General features: G+C 42.4%; 1 protein-coding gene across 1 annotated transcript in view; it reads right to left on the reverse strand.

Moving 5' to 3' along the window:
• Nucleotides 1-19,825, reverse strand: part of Npsr1 (neuropeptide S receptor 1) — a 192,980-nt gene extending 173,155 nt beyond the window's left edge. The window contains 1 exon segment of the mRNA XM_028872595.1: nucleotides 19,407-19,825. Within this exon segment, the coding sequence (XP_028728428.1) occupies nucleotides 19,407-19,553 (147 nt within the window). The 5' untranslated portion in view covers nucleotides 19,554-19,825.
• Nucleotides 19,826-20,212: the final 387 nt, after the last annotated feature.

Below are 20,212 nucleotides of genomic sequence, written 5' to 3' on the forward strand. Positions count from 1 at the left end.
GCACAGTTTCCTTGCCAAGGGTCAGACACATTTTATTCACCCTCCAGTTGGACATATTGCATCTTTATGAGATCTACAGATTCAGCTGCCAGGCTCCACCTTCCACTCTCATCCAAGTCTTGGATTTTGATGGAACCTTGGTTACTCCAGTAGAAGCCAGTGCTCTGGACCAGGTTATTCCTGTAGCCTGATGCCCAACACTATCTAATCCATCTCCCTTTTCTTCACCACTAGACATAGAAGTCCAGCACAATGAGTGGCTCATCCGTGAACAATGATGATGGAAGACAGCAGAATATTGGAGAGCCAGCGTTTTTGAGAAAGTAGCTATTGAAAGGACTACGTACTTCACAGCCTTGGTAGCCTGATGACTACCAAGAACTCAACTTGGAACTGGAATATGAAAAATTAAAAAGGTATTAATATATGAAGTTGGGGAAAGAAGCAAAGTGGTAAAACTAATGTGGCTCTGCTATGGATATCGCTCTATATAAATAAAACACTGATGGCTAGTGACCAGGCAGGAAGTATAGGTGGGACAAGGAGAGAGGAGAATTGGGGAAACAGGAAAAAGGAGGAGAGACACTGCAGCCACCGCCAGGACAAGCAGCATGTAAAGACGCCGGTAAGCCACCAGCTGTGGTGGTATTGTGTCCACCAAAATATTGTGTACTCTAATAAAAATATCTGGGGTCAGAGAACAGACAGCCACTAGATACAAAGGCTAGAAAATGGTGGCACTCACACCTTTAATCCTAGCATTCCAGAGATAGAAATCCCTCTGGATCTCTGTGAGTTCAAGGCCACATTGGAAATAGCCAAGCATGGTGACACGCCTTTAATCCCAGAAAGCCAGCCTTTAATCCCAGGGAGTGGTGGTAGAAACCAAAAAGATATATAAGGCGTGAGGACCAGAAACTAGAGGCATTTGGCTGGTTAAGCATGTGGCTGGTTAAGCTTCAGGCTTTCGAGCAGCAATTCAGCTGAAAGCCATTGGGATGAGGACTCAGAAGCCTCCAGTCTGAGGAGACAAGACCAGCTGAGGATCCGGTGAGGTGAGATAGCTGTGGCTTGTCCTGTCTCTCTGATCTACCAGCATGGACCCCAATAACTCGGCTTGGGTTTGATTTTATTAATAAGAACTTTTAAGATTCCTGCTACAACCAGCCATGTGGCAAGGTATAGATTTATAAAAATGGGTTAATTTAAGATATAAGAACAGTTAGCAAGAAGCCTGCCACAGCCATACAGTTTATAAGTAATAAAAGCATCTGAGTGATTATTTTATATGTGGATTGTGGGACTGCGGCGCTTGGTGGAACCTGGAGAGAAGACCTCCAGCAACAAATGGCACCCAACGTGGGGCCCAACAGTTCGAGTTTCCACCTTAAACCTGAGAATATTTAATAACCAATTCTAAACAGAGCCAAAACCAGGTTCCTGCTTCATGTCTCATTTGGGCAGCTAGACACCACAAAACACGGTTTAAACTACTGGCGGGTTCCTGGCTTTTGCATTTGACTGGCAGGCAGTATGGCGATAATGAGGTGTCTGCCAGCGACACATTATGCTGTGTGGTAGATTTAGTCTTTACTAGCATTAAAAAAAAAAGGTTTCTGGGCTACATGCTGCTTTGATAAAATCTTAGACCCACTATTTCTGAGACTCGATGACTCACAAAACTGGTAGAAAACGCCATGTTGGTAAGCTGAAATGGGTGGAGCAAGTAGCCACAGCACCGTTTCAGTCTTGGAATACTGCAGTTTAAAGCAATAGATTCACAATAAGACTGATTCAGATAAAATCATTTACAATATGTGTAAAATATACGTAGGCTTGAAAGAGACAAAAAAAGACAAATTAATATAAAAAAAGCCACGTAAAGATAAATATTACAGAGAGAATCTGGATTGTGTTGTCTTTGGGATTTTTAACTGCAAAAAAACATTTGATCGAAAAAGATGTTGAATTAAACCAATATGTATATTTTAAAGGTACCTTGACTTCAAAATTTGAATTTAAGGATATGTTCCTTTGGAAAAGAGGTTCTGCTTTTGTTTCCACAGAAAGCCAGAGGCTATGGATTTGTTCCAGATTAAGATACATCAGTTTTCACCAGCCAAGACCCCCTGAAAGGTCTCCGATGACACCACGGCCCAGATAATCTAACATCCAGAGCAGTTTCAAGGCAACTGGTTCACACAATACAGCCTCACAGACTACCCCACAGGCCTAAAATTTTCTTTGCGTCCCCATAAGATACAGCGCCCCCCTCCAGCAGGAAGTAGTAAGAGATGCTATGCCCAAATTCCCGAATATACCAAGCTGGCTTTAGAGGTGGAATTGGCTCATTCCCCCTCTAAACCCAGACATATTTTTAAAAAAAATGGTTGAAATTCTTCTGTCCCAAATCAGAAGAGCCCTCTGGTGTGGGACAGAGAAAAACCAATATTTTTATTTAAAACAGGTTGATTATAAATGCAATCTCTTTCTAAAAAAGAAAAGGGGATATGATATAGATATATAAGATATAGAGATGATAAGATAAAAGGGTAGATTAATGAACCTACTTTTAAAGAACAACTTGTTTAAAATGTTTTACATTGGTATAGATTTTAGTTTATGTTTAAAATGTTTTACATTGGTATAAATTTTAGTTTACTGATACAAACTTAAAGTTAATATATTTCTATTCTTGTTTGAGGTATTATGTTTATGTAACTTATTTAAAATTGTAATGGATAATTAAGAAATAGATTAATAATTAGTCATCTATGATAATCATATTTATAGCCATGTTAGTTAAGTCTTTTAGGTATACATAGATATATTTCAGATAGATAGGTAGTCTTTAACCACATCAATATAATGATGGCTTAATAATTTTAAGATAGTACCCATCTCCTACCACACAGTGTTTGTAAGGAGGTGCTGAGAACACCCCAAACCTGTCTCTGTGTGGTCATGGGGGCTGTTATCTGACCACCCTGTGTGATGGCTAATCTCCTGGTCTGGTTTATCAATTTAACTGCATCTGGAATCAACTAAAAGACAAGCTGCCTGGCACTCCTGTGAGGAATTTTCTTGATCAGACTATTTGAAGCAAGAAGACCACTCTAGATTTGGATGACACCTTCTGGTGGCAGCCCAGATCAAAGGACATGCACAGAAGAAACTTGGTATTTTGCCTGCTTGCCACTGTTCTCACTGCCAAGTTCATTTATCCTGTTGCTGCTCGTGATATTAAGCCTAAATCCAGCAACTCTCTAGGAATTCTCCAGGCCTCCAGACCAGAATGGAAGTACAGGAACATCAGCCTTTTGGACTAAAATAACTACTAGATCCTTGGCCTCTCCAGTATGAGGCAACCATGTTAGATTACTGGACTACTCATATGAAAGCCAATCTAATAAATCATACATATACTTACTTGTGTGTGTCTGTCTCAATGTGTATGTGTGTGTATCTGTGTGTCCATGTGGTGTGTGTGTGTGTGTGTGTGTGTGTGTGTGTGTGTGTGTGTGTGTGTTTCTCTCAGTCTTTTCCTATAGATCGAGAACCCTGACTAACATCCAGGTTGACAGACTTTGTTATCACAAAGGTACCTGTATTCAGAGGACTTTTCAAACCTTCCTTGAGTTAAGAGGGTGCTGGGAACATTAGCTGTTAACTATATATTAATTTTCCTTACTCTTGTCAGCTTGGTTTTCTCCATGTTTATTACTGAATTTTTATTACTTAGGCTACTAGTAACATTTTTCCTACATTCTTTTAACTTTGCATTTAATGTGTTTGTTCATGTTTCTATTAGAAACCATGTTCTTCCCCAAGAATTTTATTTATTAAAGACCTTCAGCATGTTATATTTGTCACAGAACTATCATATATACTGTGAATCATAAGATTCCACATGTATTCTTAATGTTTATTTTCTGTCTTTTATTTCCTTCAAAAATTTTTATAGGCTTGGACAGTCTTTGTTTATGCCTAATATTTATTCTATCAACTTTGTAAAAATTCAGCTCCATCATTTTACTTTTTCTTAGAAATTCCTTGGGTCTAAGATCCATCATGTGCCTGCCCACCCCACTTTATTTTTATTGGCCAAATATTCCTTCCTTTCTTTAATTTGGCAATATTGTATTATTAAGTTCACATATGCCCCAATGTTTTATTTTCAGGACAGACCATTTTTCACTATTGATCACAGGCTTCTTGCACTGACTCTGTACTGTTGAGTGTGGATTGATGTTCCTTGGTCACTGGTAGGTGAGTTCCTGTCTCCTTTTGTCAGTCTCTGAGCTGACAAAGTTGAGTTCCTGCCTTCTTCTCAGGGGTTCCCTGTCCCACAGGCCCCTCTGTTGTGTGCGGTCCACCAACCTTAGGGAACACTGAATCTCTTCAGCCAGGGGGAAAAGCTTTGAAGGAGCTTGAGGGTAGGATGCTTCCTAGAATAATGTCATGTCTATTTCTTTTAATAACATTTGAATTCTTTTGTTACTATAAACCAGTTTCTCTCTCCCTCCAATCTTCTCTCCTTTAGCTTTCCTTGTTTCCCTTCTTCTCCTTCTGCTCTCCTGATCTAGGGTTCTAAAAATCTGTGTTGGCTGGAACATCCATTACAATAATCAGAGGTCTTATCACTATGTTACATCGTGGGGCTGACATAAAAAACAGACACAAGAACATGACAGTGTGGGCTTGCAGGTTAACTCAGTCTAATCTAACTTAAACACAATCAATGAAGAAACAAATCAAATGATCAATGGAAGCAACAAAATGCTTGGCAGAATTAGCATTCTAGAAATTATTTTTTTAAGTTTTATTATGGTCTAATAGTTTCTGTGTTCTTGAATTTCCTTTGAATGTTTACTCGATTTAAGCAAAAACTCATCAAAAGATACTAAATGTGTTGAAAAGGAATCAAATTTATACTTGGCCAAAGAGCATCTTCTTCTGTATGGATTGCTTGTCTTGCCAGAGGTTGGAGTCTACAGTAGCAGATGATCAGAGGGAAGCCGTATTTGAGCACACACAATATTCCTTTCAATTATTTATTAACTTGTAGATTAGGTGGACAATATTCTTGAGCAAACACATTGGTTCAATATCTGTATGTGAATGGAATTCCCAGTATTACTGGAGACCTTTTATGTGTTTTAGAGGCTTGAGTGACTCAAGCACCAGTTTAACAGAACAGTTCTAGCTTCTCTTAGAAACTTTTAGAATCTCCTAATTAATTTGCTCATTAAGGATGATGTTGAACTTCTAATCCTCCTGTCTCCATCTTTCAAATGCTAGGATTACAGGTGTGCACCAACGCACCCAGTTTATACAGTGTTGGGGATCTAACCAGGGTTTTTTCACATGCTAGGCAAGCACTCTAAAGACTGAGCTACACCCCAGCCTGAATCTTTAAAATGGACTGTCTGTGACTAATGTCCAGGAAGCTCATGCTGTGAGGCTCTTATCTTCAGTGACCCAAGGCTTCCTTTGAAGTGAAATTCATTCTGGAAGTTTAGAAAACAAGTTGTAGGGAAAGACCCTGGAGGTACAGAATCAGTTTGTTCAAAAAGGTTTCGATGCTAGTACTCGCTGATTGAGGAAAAGGTTTAAATGATGTGAAGTGAGATTACAGTAAAGGTGGAGGGGATTAACCAAGCATGCAAGGTGTAAGCAGAATCCTGAGGAGGGCGGGAAGGCCACCGGGGACACTGTCAAAGGAGCGGTTTGAGGGGGAAAGGAGGACTTTCCTGACGTCCTGGGATTCTATAAGGGGTCCACTCAATTCTTACTCCTCCCCTGCCATCTATTCCTCCATAGAGGGGAAGTGTCTGCACTTCCAAAGACAGAATTAAAGAGGGAAAGCGTCCCGTGAAATCTCTGCATTTGTGGCTGGCAAATAAGTGGTCTTGGTGGGTGAAAAGTCTGAGAGGTCCCAGAACCTGAAAAGCAGAGAGCCCAGATGGATATGTGGGGAATCCGAAAGGAAGGGCAGAGAGCCTGGCAATTGGTCAGTACTGAGATGGATAGAGGGAAAAGGCAGAGAACTGGTAAGCTAGCTTACCGTGGGACCGGGGAAGCCAGGGCTTGAGGGAACACCGCACCCCTCCCCATCAGCCATCTGCTCTGGGCTTTTTGAGACTATCACAGAGACTGGTCCTCATGACTCCCCCGTGATGCCCTCCTCCTTCTCTCCCTAGAACAACGCTGAGCCGAGGAGAACCGTCACATTCAGGTCTTCTCCAGGTAGGGCACTGAGTTAGAGTTGTAAAGCCTGGCTGAACAGCCCTGCAAAGTACCCAAGAGTGCATATCATGAGACTAAGTATCTGCAGAAGCTGGAAAGCTGCATTTTCTTGGTTGATTTCAGCTTGTGCTTTTAGAAGGCTTTAAAAAAAATTCTTAGGGAGCTATGATGGAAAAGTGAGTCATGGTTACACTCACTAGCGACCCCCCAACCCCAACACACACCAAAGTTATTTAAGCAAATGACATTTTTAATATCTGGAATGAGAATCATCTAAAGGAAATTTAAAGCTTTTTCTCCCCAGAGGAAGAATCTTTTTGTTACTCAGAATCATACAAACTATGCTGGACCTGTTGCCGTCTAGATAACTGGAACAGGAAACTGGACATAGCCAGCTTTCCCACTGCCAAAGTGAAAGACTCCTGAAATGACTGCTTGGCTCTGTTCTTCATTTGCAAGGCCTCAGCTTTGCAACACAACATGTCCATTTCATTTGATATTTATACCAATAAAGTTTTCAGCTTAAAAGGAAAGAATATCTATTCACAATAAAAACCACTTGAACAAAAATGCTTCTGCCTTTTCTCACCTAATTAGAAGCCTGAAGGCAGGTTGCTGCTGCCCCTGTCTCTGAAATTTCTTTTCTTTTTCTCTTTTGGTAGCAGAATGACTGGTGCAGCTTCACGCATTGTATCTGAGCTCAAGGTGGGGAAGTAAAAGTCCAGTCCTCTTTCTATCTTTTCAGATAAAGAAGAACCTTAATTTGATACCTCAGAGACTTTTCAACCTATTTCCTTACACCAAGACACTGTTAATGGTAGAGAAAATTCAGATGAGTTTCAGCAGGAATAGCAAGGAGAGAGTTAAAGCCTACTTCAGAGCCACCCTAACAGCTGTTTCCAGAAGCTTCTTCCTTCCAAGTTCCTTCTCCAGGCTCGGGTCCTGCCTCCTTCCCCTTACTCATGTATCCCCGATGTTCACAGAACTGTCATCATTTTTCACTCTCACTGCATATTGTATTATGAGACTTCTGAGACAATGTACATACCAAAGTCTTCATGTAAAGCATGGTGAAGAGGACCCTGGGAGAACCTCAGAACTCTCCCAGGAATTCTCTGTCAAGAGCCCTTCAGCACAGTGCTCAGTCCATGAGAGGATCATTTACTGTGTAAGAATCTCAGGCACAGCTGCTCAGATGGGAACATAGTCAGAGACAAGTGACAGGCCTGTCTTTGAGGAACATCATTTCCAGAAGCTGAGAGGTGACACAGGATGCACACAATATGAGATACCATAAATGTGTCCTGAGGAGAAGAAAATCAATGAGCCACAGGGAACAGAATGAGAAGTGTCCTTGTTCAAGGCGTGCCGAGGAGACAGAGGAGGCAGTGTTTGAGCGATGCTCTGTGGCCCCCTGACACTTATCTTGGACTATACCTGCTGCCCAGCTCCCTCTGTTGTTAGCTCTGTGCTAACATATCCTTCCAGGTCCTTTTGAAGCCTGAGTTGTGCTTCTCCTACACTGTCGCTCAGAATTTGTGACCTTAATTAAGCATGGTTTGTGAAAACTACTCATGCTATTAATCTATCTAAAAATTTGTATGAAGGATAATTTATGCAAAGGCAAATTCACCCCCTTAGTGTATAGCTCTGTGAGTTTTGATATGTGTACAATCTCTGCAATCAAAATACAGAACAATTCAATCATCCAATGATGTTCCCCTGTGCCTTTTCAAGGCACACCTCTCTCCCCCATCCCTAATCATGACAATCATTTGGGTTCTGTTGTTGAAAAGTTTGTTGTATGTAATTTGCTAATCAGTACCTCATTCAACACACATCCAAGAAGTTTCTTGTAGTAGATGAGAATCAACATAGAAACCCCAAAACCAAGCCGGGCGGTGGTGGCGCACGCCTTTAATCCCAGCACTCAGGAGGCAGAGCCAAGCGGATCTCTGTGAGTTCGAGGCCAGCCTGGACTACCAAGTGAGTTCCAGGAAAAGGCGCAAAGCTACACAGAGAAACCCTGTCTCAAAAAACCAAAAAAAAAAAAAAAAAAAAAGAAAGAAACCCCGAAACCAAAACCAAACGGATGTGCAGAAAATGAGAGGCTTTGGACCTCTCAGCCCTAAAAGGGATGTTTTCATCAAAAGTCCTCCTCTCCAGGCTCAGGGATCTATGCAGAAGAGGAGGCAGAAAGACTGTAAGAGCCAGAGGTGATGAACAAAGAAACAGTGTCTTCCAGATACGCGACCGAAGCACATATGAATTCACAGACATCGTCGGAGCACACAGAGGCCCTGCAGAGGCTCATGTCAGTTGGGGTCCCAGCGCCGAGAGGGAAGTAGACATGGGCTCTCACCCCTAGTCAAGAAGCTATCTGTAATTGATACCCACTAGCAAAAGGGAAATCAGTTTTGTTTTTCAAATGGAGTGTCACCCTGGATTTATTACTCCAGGGTAGGACCCATGCCCAGGATTAGTTAGTTAATACAAAACAAACTCCATGGAGTTTTTATGGAGTTCTTAATTTCATTTTTCATTGTTTTTGCATCTTTGTCTTATTGGTCTTTTGCCTTGCCTATTTGTTTTGATTTTAGTTTTTGTGTTATTGGGTTTTTTTTGTTTATTTGTTTGGTTTTTTTTTTTTTTGCTTGTTGCTTCTTTAAAAAATAACATAATGTTGAGTGGGTAAGGAGGTGGGTAGGATCTAGGATCAGTTGTAGGAGGGAAATATGTTGTATGAGAAATTGATTAAAATATTTAAAAAACAAAAAGAAAATGGCGTCAGATAAATGAAATTATTATATCAAGTAGCATTTTTGAAACTGGATCCATCTAACAGAGAGAGTCCATTCATGATGCTGTGTACATAAGAAAGTTGGATTATTTTTCGTTGTTGAGTAATTTTCATCACAGGCTTTACCACAGTTGGTTTATTCATTTTCCATTTTGAGAATGTTTATTTTTATCTCCTTAGTTTTTAACAATCAAATGAAGCCAGTTATAGGAATGAATATGTTCTATTTTCCTTGGGAAATTGCTAGAAAGAGGGTTTTATCTTACATAGTAAAAGCATGATTAACTTTATATAAAGAACATGGCCAATTTTTCAAAATTACCTTCACCTTTATCATCCCATCAGCACACTCAATTTCCTTGCCAGTACTTGGTCTTGTCAGTATTTTAAGGTCAGCACATACTGTCATTCCTTTTATTGGCCTTCCTTCTCCGTTCCTGACTGAAGGACAGCTTTGTGTTGTTTGCTGCATGTACTTTCTTTGCATTTTCTTTGGTGATGTCTCTGTTCAGATACTTTGTCATTATTTTAAATGATCCTCTTTTTATTGAGTTTTGAATATTCTCAACATGTCCTAAATACAAACACTCTATTAGACTTGGGAAGTTTCAAATAATTTCTCATCCCTTAGGACATGCCTTCTTATAATGGTGTAGCTCTTGATTTCAGTGAAACGCAGTTTATCTAAGCTCTTCTTTGTGGTTGAGCTTTCGGTGCTGGCTGGAAGAAATCCTTGCCCAATCCAACGCCACAAAGGTCTTCCCAGTATTTCCCTGTGTTTGGAATTAGGGTTCTCACTTGGGTATATGATGCAGCTGGAACTGATTTTACAGACTGTACACATGGAGCAGCTTTGCTTTCCAACATGGCTGCTTATTGCTCAGACCCATTTGGTTTATCCCTGTTCTCTACTGAATTCCCTTCTCACCTTGATCAGAACACAATGCAAGCACATATGTGAGCTGGTTTCTGGGCACTCTTCCCCATCTGGCTTCTTTAATCTACACTGTAGTTTATGTTATGACTGTAAACAAGCTTTATTGTGTTCTAAGGTCACCACTGTTTTCATTTTCTTTTCCTTCCCATACAAACTTTAGAACCAGCTTTTCTGTTTAAACCCACACCTCATTTTCCTCCTCTGCCTTTTCCAGCCTGATTCCCCAAGGTCCACACTCTTCTAATCCCTCCTGATGCCTGTGGATTCTTCCTTTCCAATCTCACATGCCCAGTGAGTGGCTGAGCATGCAGCTCTTATACCCACATGCATTCTCCCTGGATCTCGATGTTATCCTGATTAAATGCTCCAAAATACAGTCTGAACTGTTAACAGTTTTTTTTTCTTTTTTTCGATAAAGCATCAAAGATTTCTTCTTGTTTGGAAGAAAAAATACTGGATTATCAGTGTGATGGGCCACATGATCCAAATTCTTTGTCCTGTCTCTACCTAGACCCAGCTTCCTAGATGGCACACTGGCTTTTTCTGGAGTCCTTCTGGATCATGTGTTTATGACTCTGCTGAGCACCTTACTTTTCATTATCTAATTGACTGCATCTTCTTTCACACTGACATCAGAAGTGGCCACCAACTGTATCTGTCTCCCCCAGTGGACAGAGCTGCCTGAGGCTCAGGTGTCTGTTTCATCTGCCCATGCACCCCCAGTGCCTAGCATATCACTCAGGCAAATGCATCTACATTCTTAACTTAGCAGAGGAGAGGGTACTCACCAAAATGAGAAAGGAAAAACACAGTCCATAAGATTGGATTTTGCAATATTACACTTTAATTTTAGATGTGACATTTATTTAAAGTTTTCTATTACGTTGAATAAGAATGAGGCATATTTATGCTGCCTTGTGAGTTAGGGTTGTAAAAAGCTGAGGATCGTTTTAATACTATTCCCTGAGTTGCTGCATTAGTTTGCCTGCCCCTTAGTATAGTAATTGCTCCTCTTTGGCTCTCTACTACTTAATGCAGGGTGCAGCCCAGAGAAAGCATCAGTTTTCACAGAGAGTGAGTGATTTACACTAGGGTGGTGGTGCTGGTGGGCACCGTGAACCTTAAGGCTTCACAGAAGAGCAAGGGGTCAACAGAGCTCAGAGTCGTATCAGAAGACAAAGGTGGTGGAACATCTGGTACACGCAGTGCAGAAAGCGAGAAGGGGAGTCCAGAGGGTGGAGTGAAAGGCCAGGAAGACTTCTACAGGGTCATATCCAATAGAAGGGCCTGCATGGAGGTACAGGGAAGGCCTAGTTCCCATACTTATCATGAAGGGATTCTTGATCTCCATGGCTCACTGTGAAATCCTGAGTCATTTCAGCCTTCAGCCAGCAGGAGATCAGGGCCATCTCTCTTGGAAGCTATTTGAAGACATGGCTACAGTTGACCTGCTAGTCACTGGGACATGAGCAGAATGACATGAGCTGTATTAAACCACTGGGAGTCTAGGCTTGATGTTCTATTCTTGGGGCATTTACTTTGTCCTCACATCAGCCTGAAATCCTAGTTCCTTTTTTTTTTTTTAAAAGATTTATTTATTTATTTATTTATTTATTTATTTATTTATTTATTTATTATACAGTGTTCTGTCTGCACACACCCCTGCAGGCCAGAAGAGGGCACCAGATCTCACTACAGATGGTTGTGAGCCACCATGTGGTTGCTGGGAATTGAACTCAGGACCTTTGGAAGAACAAGCAGTGCTCTTAACCTCTGAGCCGCAGTGCTCTTAACCTCTGAGCCATCTCTCCAGCCCCCGTTCCTTTTGTTTTTATGGTGTTCCCTTTGTTTGGAAGTCTCTGCTTTTAACTTCTCTCCGTCTTCATTTTCATATCTGGTTTGAAAAAGTGAATGCTCTTTTAACATCCCTAAGAGCACGGAGGAAGTTTCAATGCAGTAAAAGGAAATCATTTGCAAACTGTAAAATGTTGAGAAGATTGAGGGATTCATCATGTTTCAGTTAGGCATCAATATTGCTTAAGTTGGGAAATAAGAACTGGAACTATTTATGACCTTGGGTAACTTTACTAAATGGTGGCCTAGAAAACTCTTACTTCTTTCCACAGTAGAGGCCCATTCACTTTCTGAGCAAGACAGAGCTTCTCATCTTGGCAAAGAGCCCTCCATCAAGTGGCCTTTGATCTAATAACATAATAATAAGGTAAGAAATGTCATCTTCCCTAGATATCTATATCTTATTCCAAATGTTTGGTAGCTTAATTAAAATTGAAAATGAAGATTAAAAAGAGTAGTACATGCCGTCATGTCTACTGGTGCAGTGATCATCATCTAAGGACACACACTTGGTATTAACAACCACTGTGGTGTGCTCCAGGGTCTCCAGGTGTACTCCCAGGTCTCCAGGTGTCATCAAGCTTCTTCTACACAGCTCATAGATCAGTAGGTAGTATCAGGAAATAATAAAAGGATTATATGCTGAGACTATAATTGCTAAAATTAAACACTGTTCTAAGCCACTTGATGCTCTTAAACCTTTGAGCATTTTGTCCCTTAAATTTCACAACAATCCCCCAAAGGGTCATCTGCTAAAGTTTCGTTCCGATGGGGAAACCAAGGCTGGAGGAGGGATGAACAGACCAGTCACACAGTCACTGAGAATGTATGAAGTAAGTCTCCTGCAGATCAGCTCAGGGATGCATTCTCAGCTTCTCTGCTCTAGCAATGAATTGAAAGAGAAATTTTGAAAACCCAGCTTTACCCAGTGATGAGTCAGTTACTTCTCCCTGCAGCGAGAAGGCTGAAACACAGAGAAACTGCATCTCACTGAAGAAAAATAAAGTGACCTTCCCATTCACTTGAGTCTGTAGCTGGGACACTGCCACCCACTGCATAAACAGGAAGTTATTTCCAGGATGATAGAATGATGCTTTGAAGCATCAAATAATATGCTTCCTCCCACTACAGCCCACGTACCCCTATCTCTTGATATATAACCTTGATTGTACCGTACAGAATAGACCAGAAACAGCCCAATACTGAACATCTGAACATGTCATGGAAAAGATTGTAAACAGCTTGAAGGGAAGTGATTTTTTTTCCATTATAAAAGAATGTACCTTCAAAGTCCCACCTTAACCAAGAAGCTATTTGCAATTGATACTGCTGAGAAAGGGGAAAATCCATTGGAACCAATGAAATGTCCCTGGTGTGGCAGCTGGAATGAGAATAGCCCCCATAGACTCAGAGATTTGAATACTTGCTCATCAGGGAGTGGCACCATTTGAAAGGATTAGGAGGTATGGCCTTGTTGTGGGAATTGTGTCACTGGGGGTGTGCTATGGATATCGAGCTATATAAATAAAACACTGTTGGCCAGTGACCAGACAGGAAGTATAGGCGGGACAAGGAGAGAGGACAATTGGGGAAACAGGAAGAAGGGGGAGAGACACTGCAGCCACCACCAGGACAAGCAACATGTAAATACACCGGTAAGCCACCAGCCACATGGCAAGGTATAGATTTATAAAAATGGATTAATTTAAGATAAGAACAGTTAGCAAGAAGCCTGCCATGGCCATACAGTTTATAAGTAATCAAAGCGTCTGAGTGATTATTTTATACATGGACTGTGGGACTGTGGGGCTTGGTGGAACCTGGAGAGAAGCCCTCCAGCAACAGGAGTGAGCTTCTATCTCTCTCTTCCTGCTGCCTATGGATCTGAATGCAGAACTCTCAGCTAGTTCTGCAGCACCTTGTCTGCCTGCATGCCGCCATGGTCCCCACCATGATGACAATGAACTAAACATTTGAATCTGTAAGCAAGCTCCAATTAATGCTTACTTTTATAAGAGTTACCCTAGACAGGATGTCTCTCTTCCCAGCAATAAAACACTGACCAAGACTACGGAGTATATCAACCACACTCCAGGGCAATCCCAATGCCCAAGAGTAGTTGGCCAACTCAAAACTGACTCCATACTTTTGTTGTGTGTGTATGTGGGAAAGGGAGTATTTTATTTTATTGTTGTTGTTGTTGTTGTTTTATTGTTTTTTGTTTGTTTACTTTGATTTTCATTTTTGTTTATGAGAAAGAATAGGGGACATGAAGTTGGGTAGGTAAGAAGGTGGAGAGTATCTGGAGTTGTTGGGGGATAAAAACACAATCAAAATATATGAAAAAAATTAAATGAAAAATGATATAGAATGGTTTTCAATAAATAGGTTTAAATGTGTACATACACGTGCACACCCTCACACATATGGGATGTGTCTTTGATCATTTAGATCAGAGAGTCTTGGCAAAGGGTATGGAAGAACATAGGGAGTAATTTTCCCATCACAGAAAGAAGGCTGAAGAGAAGGGACTGTTGGTGGTATGTAGTGTGAGATGTGAGGAGACATGTGGGGAGAGAATAATTGTGTTGCTTTTCCTGCTGGGAGAGAGAACTGGATGAGAAAGTGCCTGGTAGGCAAAAAGACCGCAGGATAAAAGAATTGGGAGACTCTAGATTCCCCAGATGTCATGAAGATATACATTTAAGATGCAAATGTTGGGAGAAAGGGGGGCAGAGACAGGACCATTGTTTACTTCCATTCGTGAGTGTGTGTGTGTGTGTGTGTGTGTGTGTGTGTGTGTGTGTACACGCGCACACGCGCGTACATGAGAGAGAGAGAGAGAGAGAGAGAGAGAGAGAGAGAGAGAGAGAGAGAGAGAGAGAGAGAGAGTGATCCAGCAAAGAGAAAAGGAAAGGAGGAGGTTTAAGATCCGGGAACCTGAAGGAACTGTCACAAAGGGACATAGGCCCTTCTCCAGATAGGAGACAGACAGGAGTTCAGAAGGATGAGTGCTAGTGCTCTGGATGGTTAACAAAACATCCTTTCAGTTAATGCTGTCTTGCCCTGTTGCTAACTGTATGGATGCCCCCTGACCACTGCTTACGTAGGAGGTCATCCTTAGAGTTAGATGATTTTCTTAAGCCAGTGCCTGAGAAGATCCTCCCTAGACTGAAAATCTCTCCAAGTTTACTCTGAATTAGCCAAGATGATGCTTTTTGATATCCAATTTGTTAATAATGCAGAGAAATTTAACAGAAGACATTCTCTTCAAGCACTAATAGACAGCCGGTTCATTGTGTGCCATCCTTAAGAAGTTTTCAGCAACAGCAATGCCCTTGTCTTACAGGTGATGAAGTTGGACAACTGACTGCATGCATGACTGAGCCCACTCAGAGTGGAGGGCAGCACCACAGGTATACTAGGGATGAATAGCATAAGAAATCAACGAGGGGCAGAATTTACTAGACATTTACCTGAGTAGTGCTAAGACTTCCCCTTAGAGACAGCTGTAGTACGGCAAGTAGGGATCCCAAGTGAACAAACTGAGAGAAATCAATTAGAAGAGACTTTAAAAATGCATGATGGGCTCCAGCAGGCAATGAGGCCCGCAAGGCATATGGGGTACACAATGGATGAAAAGGGTCCATCAGGGAGGGAGACAAGTCAAAAGGAGGTATTGAAGTAAGACCTATGAAGGTGGAAACGTTGGTGTAGAGCTGGCAGGTGGGGTCTTAGGAATGAACTGTCTGACTATACAGAGCTTGCAGTATGAAGAAACTTAAGTAAAGTCATTGCTGCCGCATGGTGGAGATCATTGGGACAGGTTAGGTTAAAGTTTACTTTTGTTAGAACAGCAGGAAAGATAATGTTTAGAAAACCCGTGATAGATCGGCCAGCAGGGCAGGAAGGGTGGGTACACACAGTGAGCAACTGTGTCCCATCACCCTCACACACTCAGGAGCCACCGTTTACATTCAAACAATAGTTAGACTAATTGCATATCATTTGCAACTCTGTGCTGAAGGAGGCTTGATGGAAGATCATGATTAGGTAATATTTAGTATTCTTAATTCACATTTCCCCCCTCACCTATGAGTAATAAGACTGAGTTTCATTTGCATCATTTTATAATTTAGCTAATTTCCTGATTCAGACATCACTCCCTCCCACTTTCTTTAAATTACATTGCTTATCACTCACTAAGTTCCAGAAATAATGCCAACAAAATCCCCTGTAGGATGAAGGGCGTTTGCATGAGGTGTTTTGCCTTTGTCTTGATTTTGGACATAACTATGTATATTCTAATGAGTTACGTATTTGAAAACTGGTAGGTTCTCAAAGCTCAGATAATTTCTCAATACTGGGACTTCTCAACCACAGGGAGGAGAATTGGATGTGACATCTGAGGTAGATGAAATTGGAAATAGAAGCACACCAAGGCTTTGACTGAAAACCTCCAGGCTACAGCTGTGTGTCTATACACAGCTACTGGGGAGGACCGAGTTGCGGGTAGGTGGAAGGCAAGCCTGTGCTTGACTGCCCTTCTGCGTTTTGTAGGAATCTGACATGCTTAGGACAATGCATCAAGGCAGGACAGTGAGAGCAGATCTTAAAATAAGGGGCAAGTGGCAGGAGGGATAGAAATGGGATAAGAGGAAAGGTTCTAAGTTTGTCAAGAAAAAGACTAGAAAGACAGAAACAGGGATATTGTGCCTTCTGCCAACATAGCTTTGGGTCAGGGAAGAATATGAATGCTAAGTAGTCCCAGGGATGTGGGCTAGAAGGGTTGAGACAATGGGAGGTAAGATGGGATGGGTGTAATTTCCCAGGACTTATGCTGACACTGGAGCATACATATTGACAGAAACTCAGGGCTCTAGTCATGGGAATCCATTACTGACTTTAGTTTCATTGGCTTTGAAATGAAGTAGGCATTGGGTGAATGTGTTCTTTCCCTTGCTGAGTATAGTTGGTAGAGACCACATAGGATAAGGACGAACTATGGGATGAATGGTGTCTCACCAGGTCCCCCCACTTCTTCCAAGATGAACCCACCATCCTGTTGCCCATTCCAATGAACGTTGAGGATTGGAGCAGCATGTCAATACTTGGTTCATACTCTGTTTACCAAATGTACCTAGCAAAGTGCTGGGTCCAGAAGAGAATGTGAAACCGATATAGAAGCTCAGAATCTGCAACATACTTGTCTAACAAATACTACAGCAGGAGTCTAAGACAGTGCCTAGAGCAGTAAGATGTGCAGTCCAAGAGTCCACGGAAGCTCAGTGGGTGGGGGACTTTCTGGAGGAAGCAACTCCTACTGAACCTTAAAAAACAGGCAGAATTTAGATAAGCCCAGATGAAGCTGGAAGCCAAGGGCTTCTGCTGAGAGGATAGAAATAGCCAGAGCTGCTTCCTGGAGGTCACACAGCAAGGCTCTTGGCACAAAGTTGAACAAATGCAATGTACAATGTATGACAACTGCTATCGATGGGATTTCCACCACTTAGACTGCTGTCACCATTTCTGTTTTATGTTCCTTTTACTGCTTTTTACAAAGGCAGTATGAATTAAAGGGACACACTAACGAAGCAGTAAATAGGGCACGTTTTAGGCATTCAACCTTAGAATTATGTGGTATAAAAGGAGCCAAGGCTAGCAAGGGTTTCAATCGCAGACAGGCTTGTGCATGCACAGTGTCACAGAACTGCTTGTGCTCAAAGGCAGCCACAGAACAAAGTTCCACTAGGACTGAGGCTGGGTTGCCAAGGCTTCTCCCTTGATTTTTGTGTATCTGAAAATTTCTGCTTTAGTCAATTCGTGTATTTCTTTCAATGAAGCAGAGTATTGAACGCTCCTGGTTTTCAGTGGACATAATTCCTCTCTGTTCCTCTTTGTGCACCGGCACCAGCTTAACTGCAGGAATGAAACAGAGGATGCAATTCTCTGGTGTCTAGTGACAAAGACATCCCTGGGACAAAGAGTGCTAATACTAGTGGAGAGCCAGGGCATGGGGATTTGTTTGTATGTTCAAAACATTCCCTCAGGTGGGATCCAAGATGGCAAATGAGCCTTCAGCAGAGAATGCTTACTGCCTGAGCCTTGGAACGATGGCATTATTGTTGATTATTATCCCTTTGGGGAGGGCCAGTCTCTTCAGCATGCTTATTGTCATGTTTCATAAACATCAAAGGCAAGTTGGCAGGAGCCCTGCGCGGAGCCCATGCTTCCTTGGCACACAACGCGGGCTGGTTCTAGAAAAGGCACTGTTCAAACTCTAGTCAGTGGTGATGAACTGGAGCTTCAGAGCACTGGTGTGTGTGTGTGTGTGTGTGTGTGTGTGTGTGTGTGTGTGTGTGGTCTAAGGGACTGGGTTCCCTCAAGCCAGACAGCAGTAATTCACAACAGGACTCTGCCCTTGAAGAAGAAGCTGACTGACTCCCTGGACAGCTCCCAGCTGAAATTTTTATTCTAAAAGTTGGGAATGGGGAGTGAACCTGTAGAGTGGAGAGAGTGGATGTCACGACAATCGTAAGTCCAACTGTAAAACCGTAATCATCTCAAGAACACCAGAGAATTATCAACAACAGCAGCAGCAACATGACAAAGGCTGGAGTTATTTGGAGAGTTTTCCTTTGGACATGAAGGACTTAAGGTGATAACTAAGGGTCCGGCTGTGAGTCACATTAGGCAGGAAGGGTGTGAAACGGCCCTACCACCCAGTGTTTGCATGTGTGAAGCAGCAGGCTTATATTTTCTAGACACCTGATTTGTTCCTGTCCACTAGATCTTTTTATAAAACAGGACAGCACCAGCTCAATGAGAGGGCTATCATCCTCTGATATTACGGAGGGGAAGCCCACCAAACTCAGGTTCTTTTGATTTATTCCAGGGAGCAACCTGTTGCAAATACCACCACCACTAACTCTTCAAAGAATCTGTTTCTCACTAACATTCACTGAGAAGACACAACAAAGACAAAGTGGTCCTCCCTGCCTTCTACTCTCTCTCTCTCTCCAGGTGTCAGCCACTGTCCCTAGGGATGTGGTTTCCCAGTCTTCTGATGTTCAAAAATACAAAACAAAACCCTAACAGCTAAATGAGTTTACATTGACGGGAAATGTCTAGTTTTAGAAAATTTACTATTTTTGCTAGAAACAGACCCTTTACACACTACTCTAGGGTTAACCACAGTGCTCTCAGCCAGTGAAATGGAGTGAAATATCATTGAGAAGTGTTTCTGATGAGTTACACATTTTCACGGAAACAGCAAAAACATCTGCATTCTTAAGAAGCCACAGTGCTAAGCTTTGAAATCTATGAAGCTCTAATTATTTAAACTCATCATGTTGGGGGATTCCCCCTTCCTTAATTAGAAAGAAAGGGAGGAAGGAAGGAAGGAAGGGAGGAAGGAAGGAAGGAAGGAAGGAAGGAAGGAAGGAAGGAAGGGAAAAGAAAAAGAAGGAAAAGGAAGGGAAATAAAAACCATCCCTAGTAGCAGCCACGACACTCCCAGCCCTCTCCAGTCCCACCTGTTCTGTCTTTTAAAGCCAGGACACTTACCTTGAAGGAGGAGTAGAAGGAGCCCCCCTCCTCTGCTGCCAGCTCTTCAGTGAAAGTAACAATTTCAGTGCAAGCTACTGGGGAAGAGTTTAGTGTCGGCATAGTCTGGTTGGCATGTGAGCTGCCCTCTGTGAGGTTGGCTGGCATGGCTCAGGCAGGGTCGAGTCTCACGGCCCCTGCACCTGTAGCGGGGTGAGAGAGTCCCGTTGGCCTCCTGAGAGCCGGAGTATCAGCTGCTGATCGATTGCTCAGTGCCTCTTCTGCCTCTCAAGGCTTCTGGCTATTGCTCACCGGAGCGGAGGCACAGAGCCCTCCCTGAGCCCACCTCGTTGAAGAGTTCTGCCTGACAACAAGGGAGATCCACGTGCATGCTGCTCGCTCCTCTGCAGTTATGATCCAGCAGCCAGCACAGCCCTCACCCTCCCACAGATCTGCCCTGGTGGCCTCATCCTAAGGACATCCCTCAGGGCCCTGCTCGTGTCCCCCTAGGAAGGGCTTGCCTGTCCAGTGCTTTCCTGACTATTCAGTAGACCCTCATCTTTGCTCCAGCTGCCACTAAGCAGTAATTGGGATGTTTAGCTGTTCCATTAATTCAGGTCAGGTTTGTACCTCTGAAATAGTCAGAGGTATGCATGTGTTTCAGCTGAGATTGCTCTCTGACTTAGAATTCTCACCCAGTCATTCAGTTGGCAATGTACACTTTGCTTCACTAAATGCAGGCAAACAGTACCCATGCTTCCACTGGGGTTTTCACAAGGCTGCACTCACTTGGAAGCAGGGGTCTGTATGTCAGTAAGCCACAGTCT

Source organism: Peromyscus leucopus, chromosome 7 (genome assembly GCF_004664715.2).
Source record: "Peromyscus leucopus breed LL Stock chromosome 7, UCI_PerLeu_2.1, whole genome shotgun sequence".
Lineage (NCBI taxonomy): Eukaryota > Metazoa > Chordata > Mammalia > Rodentia > Cricetidae > Peromyscus > Peromyscus leucopus.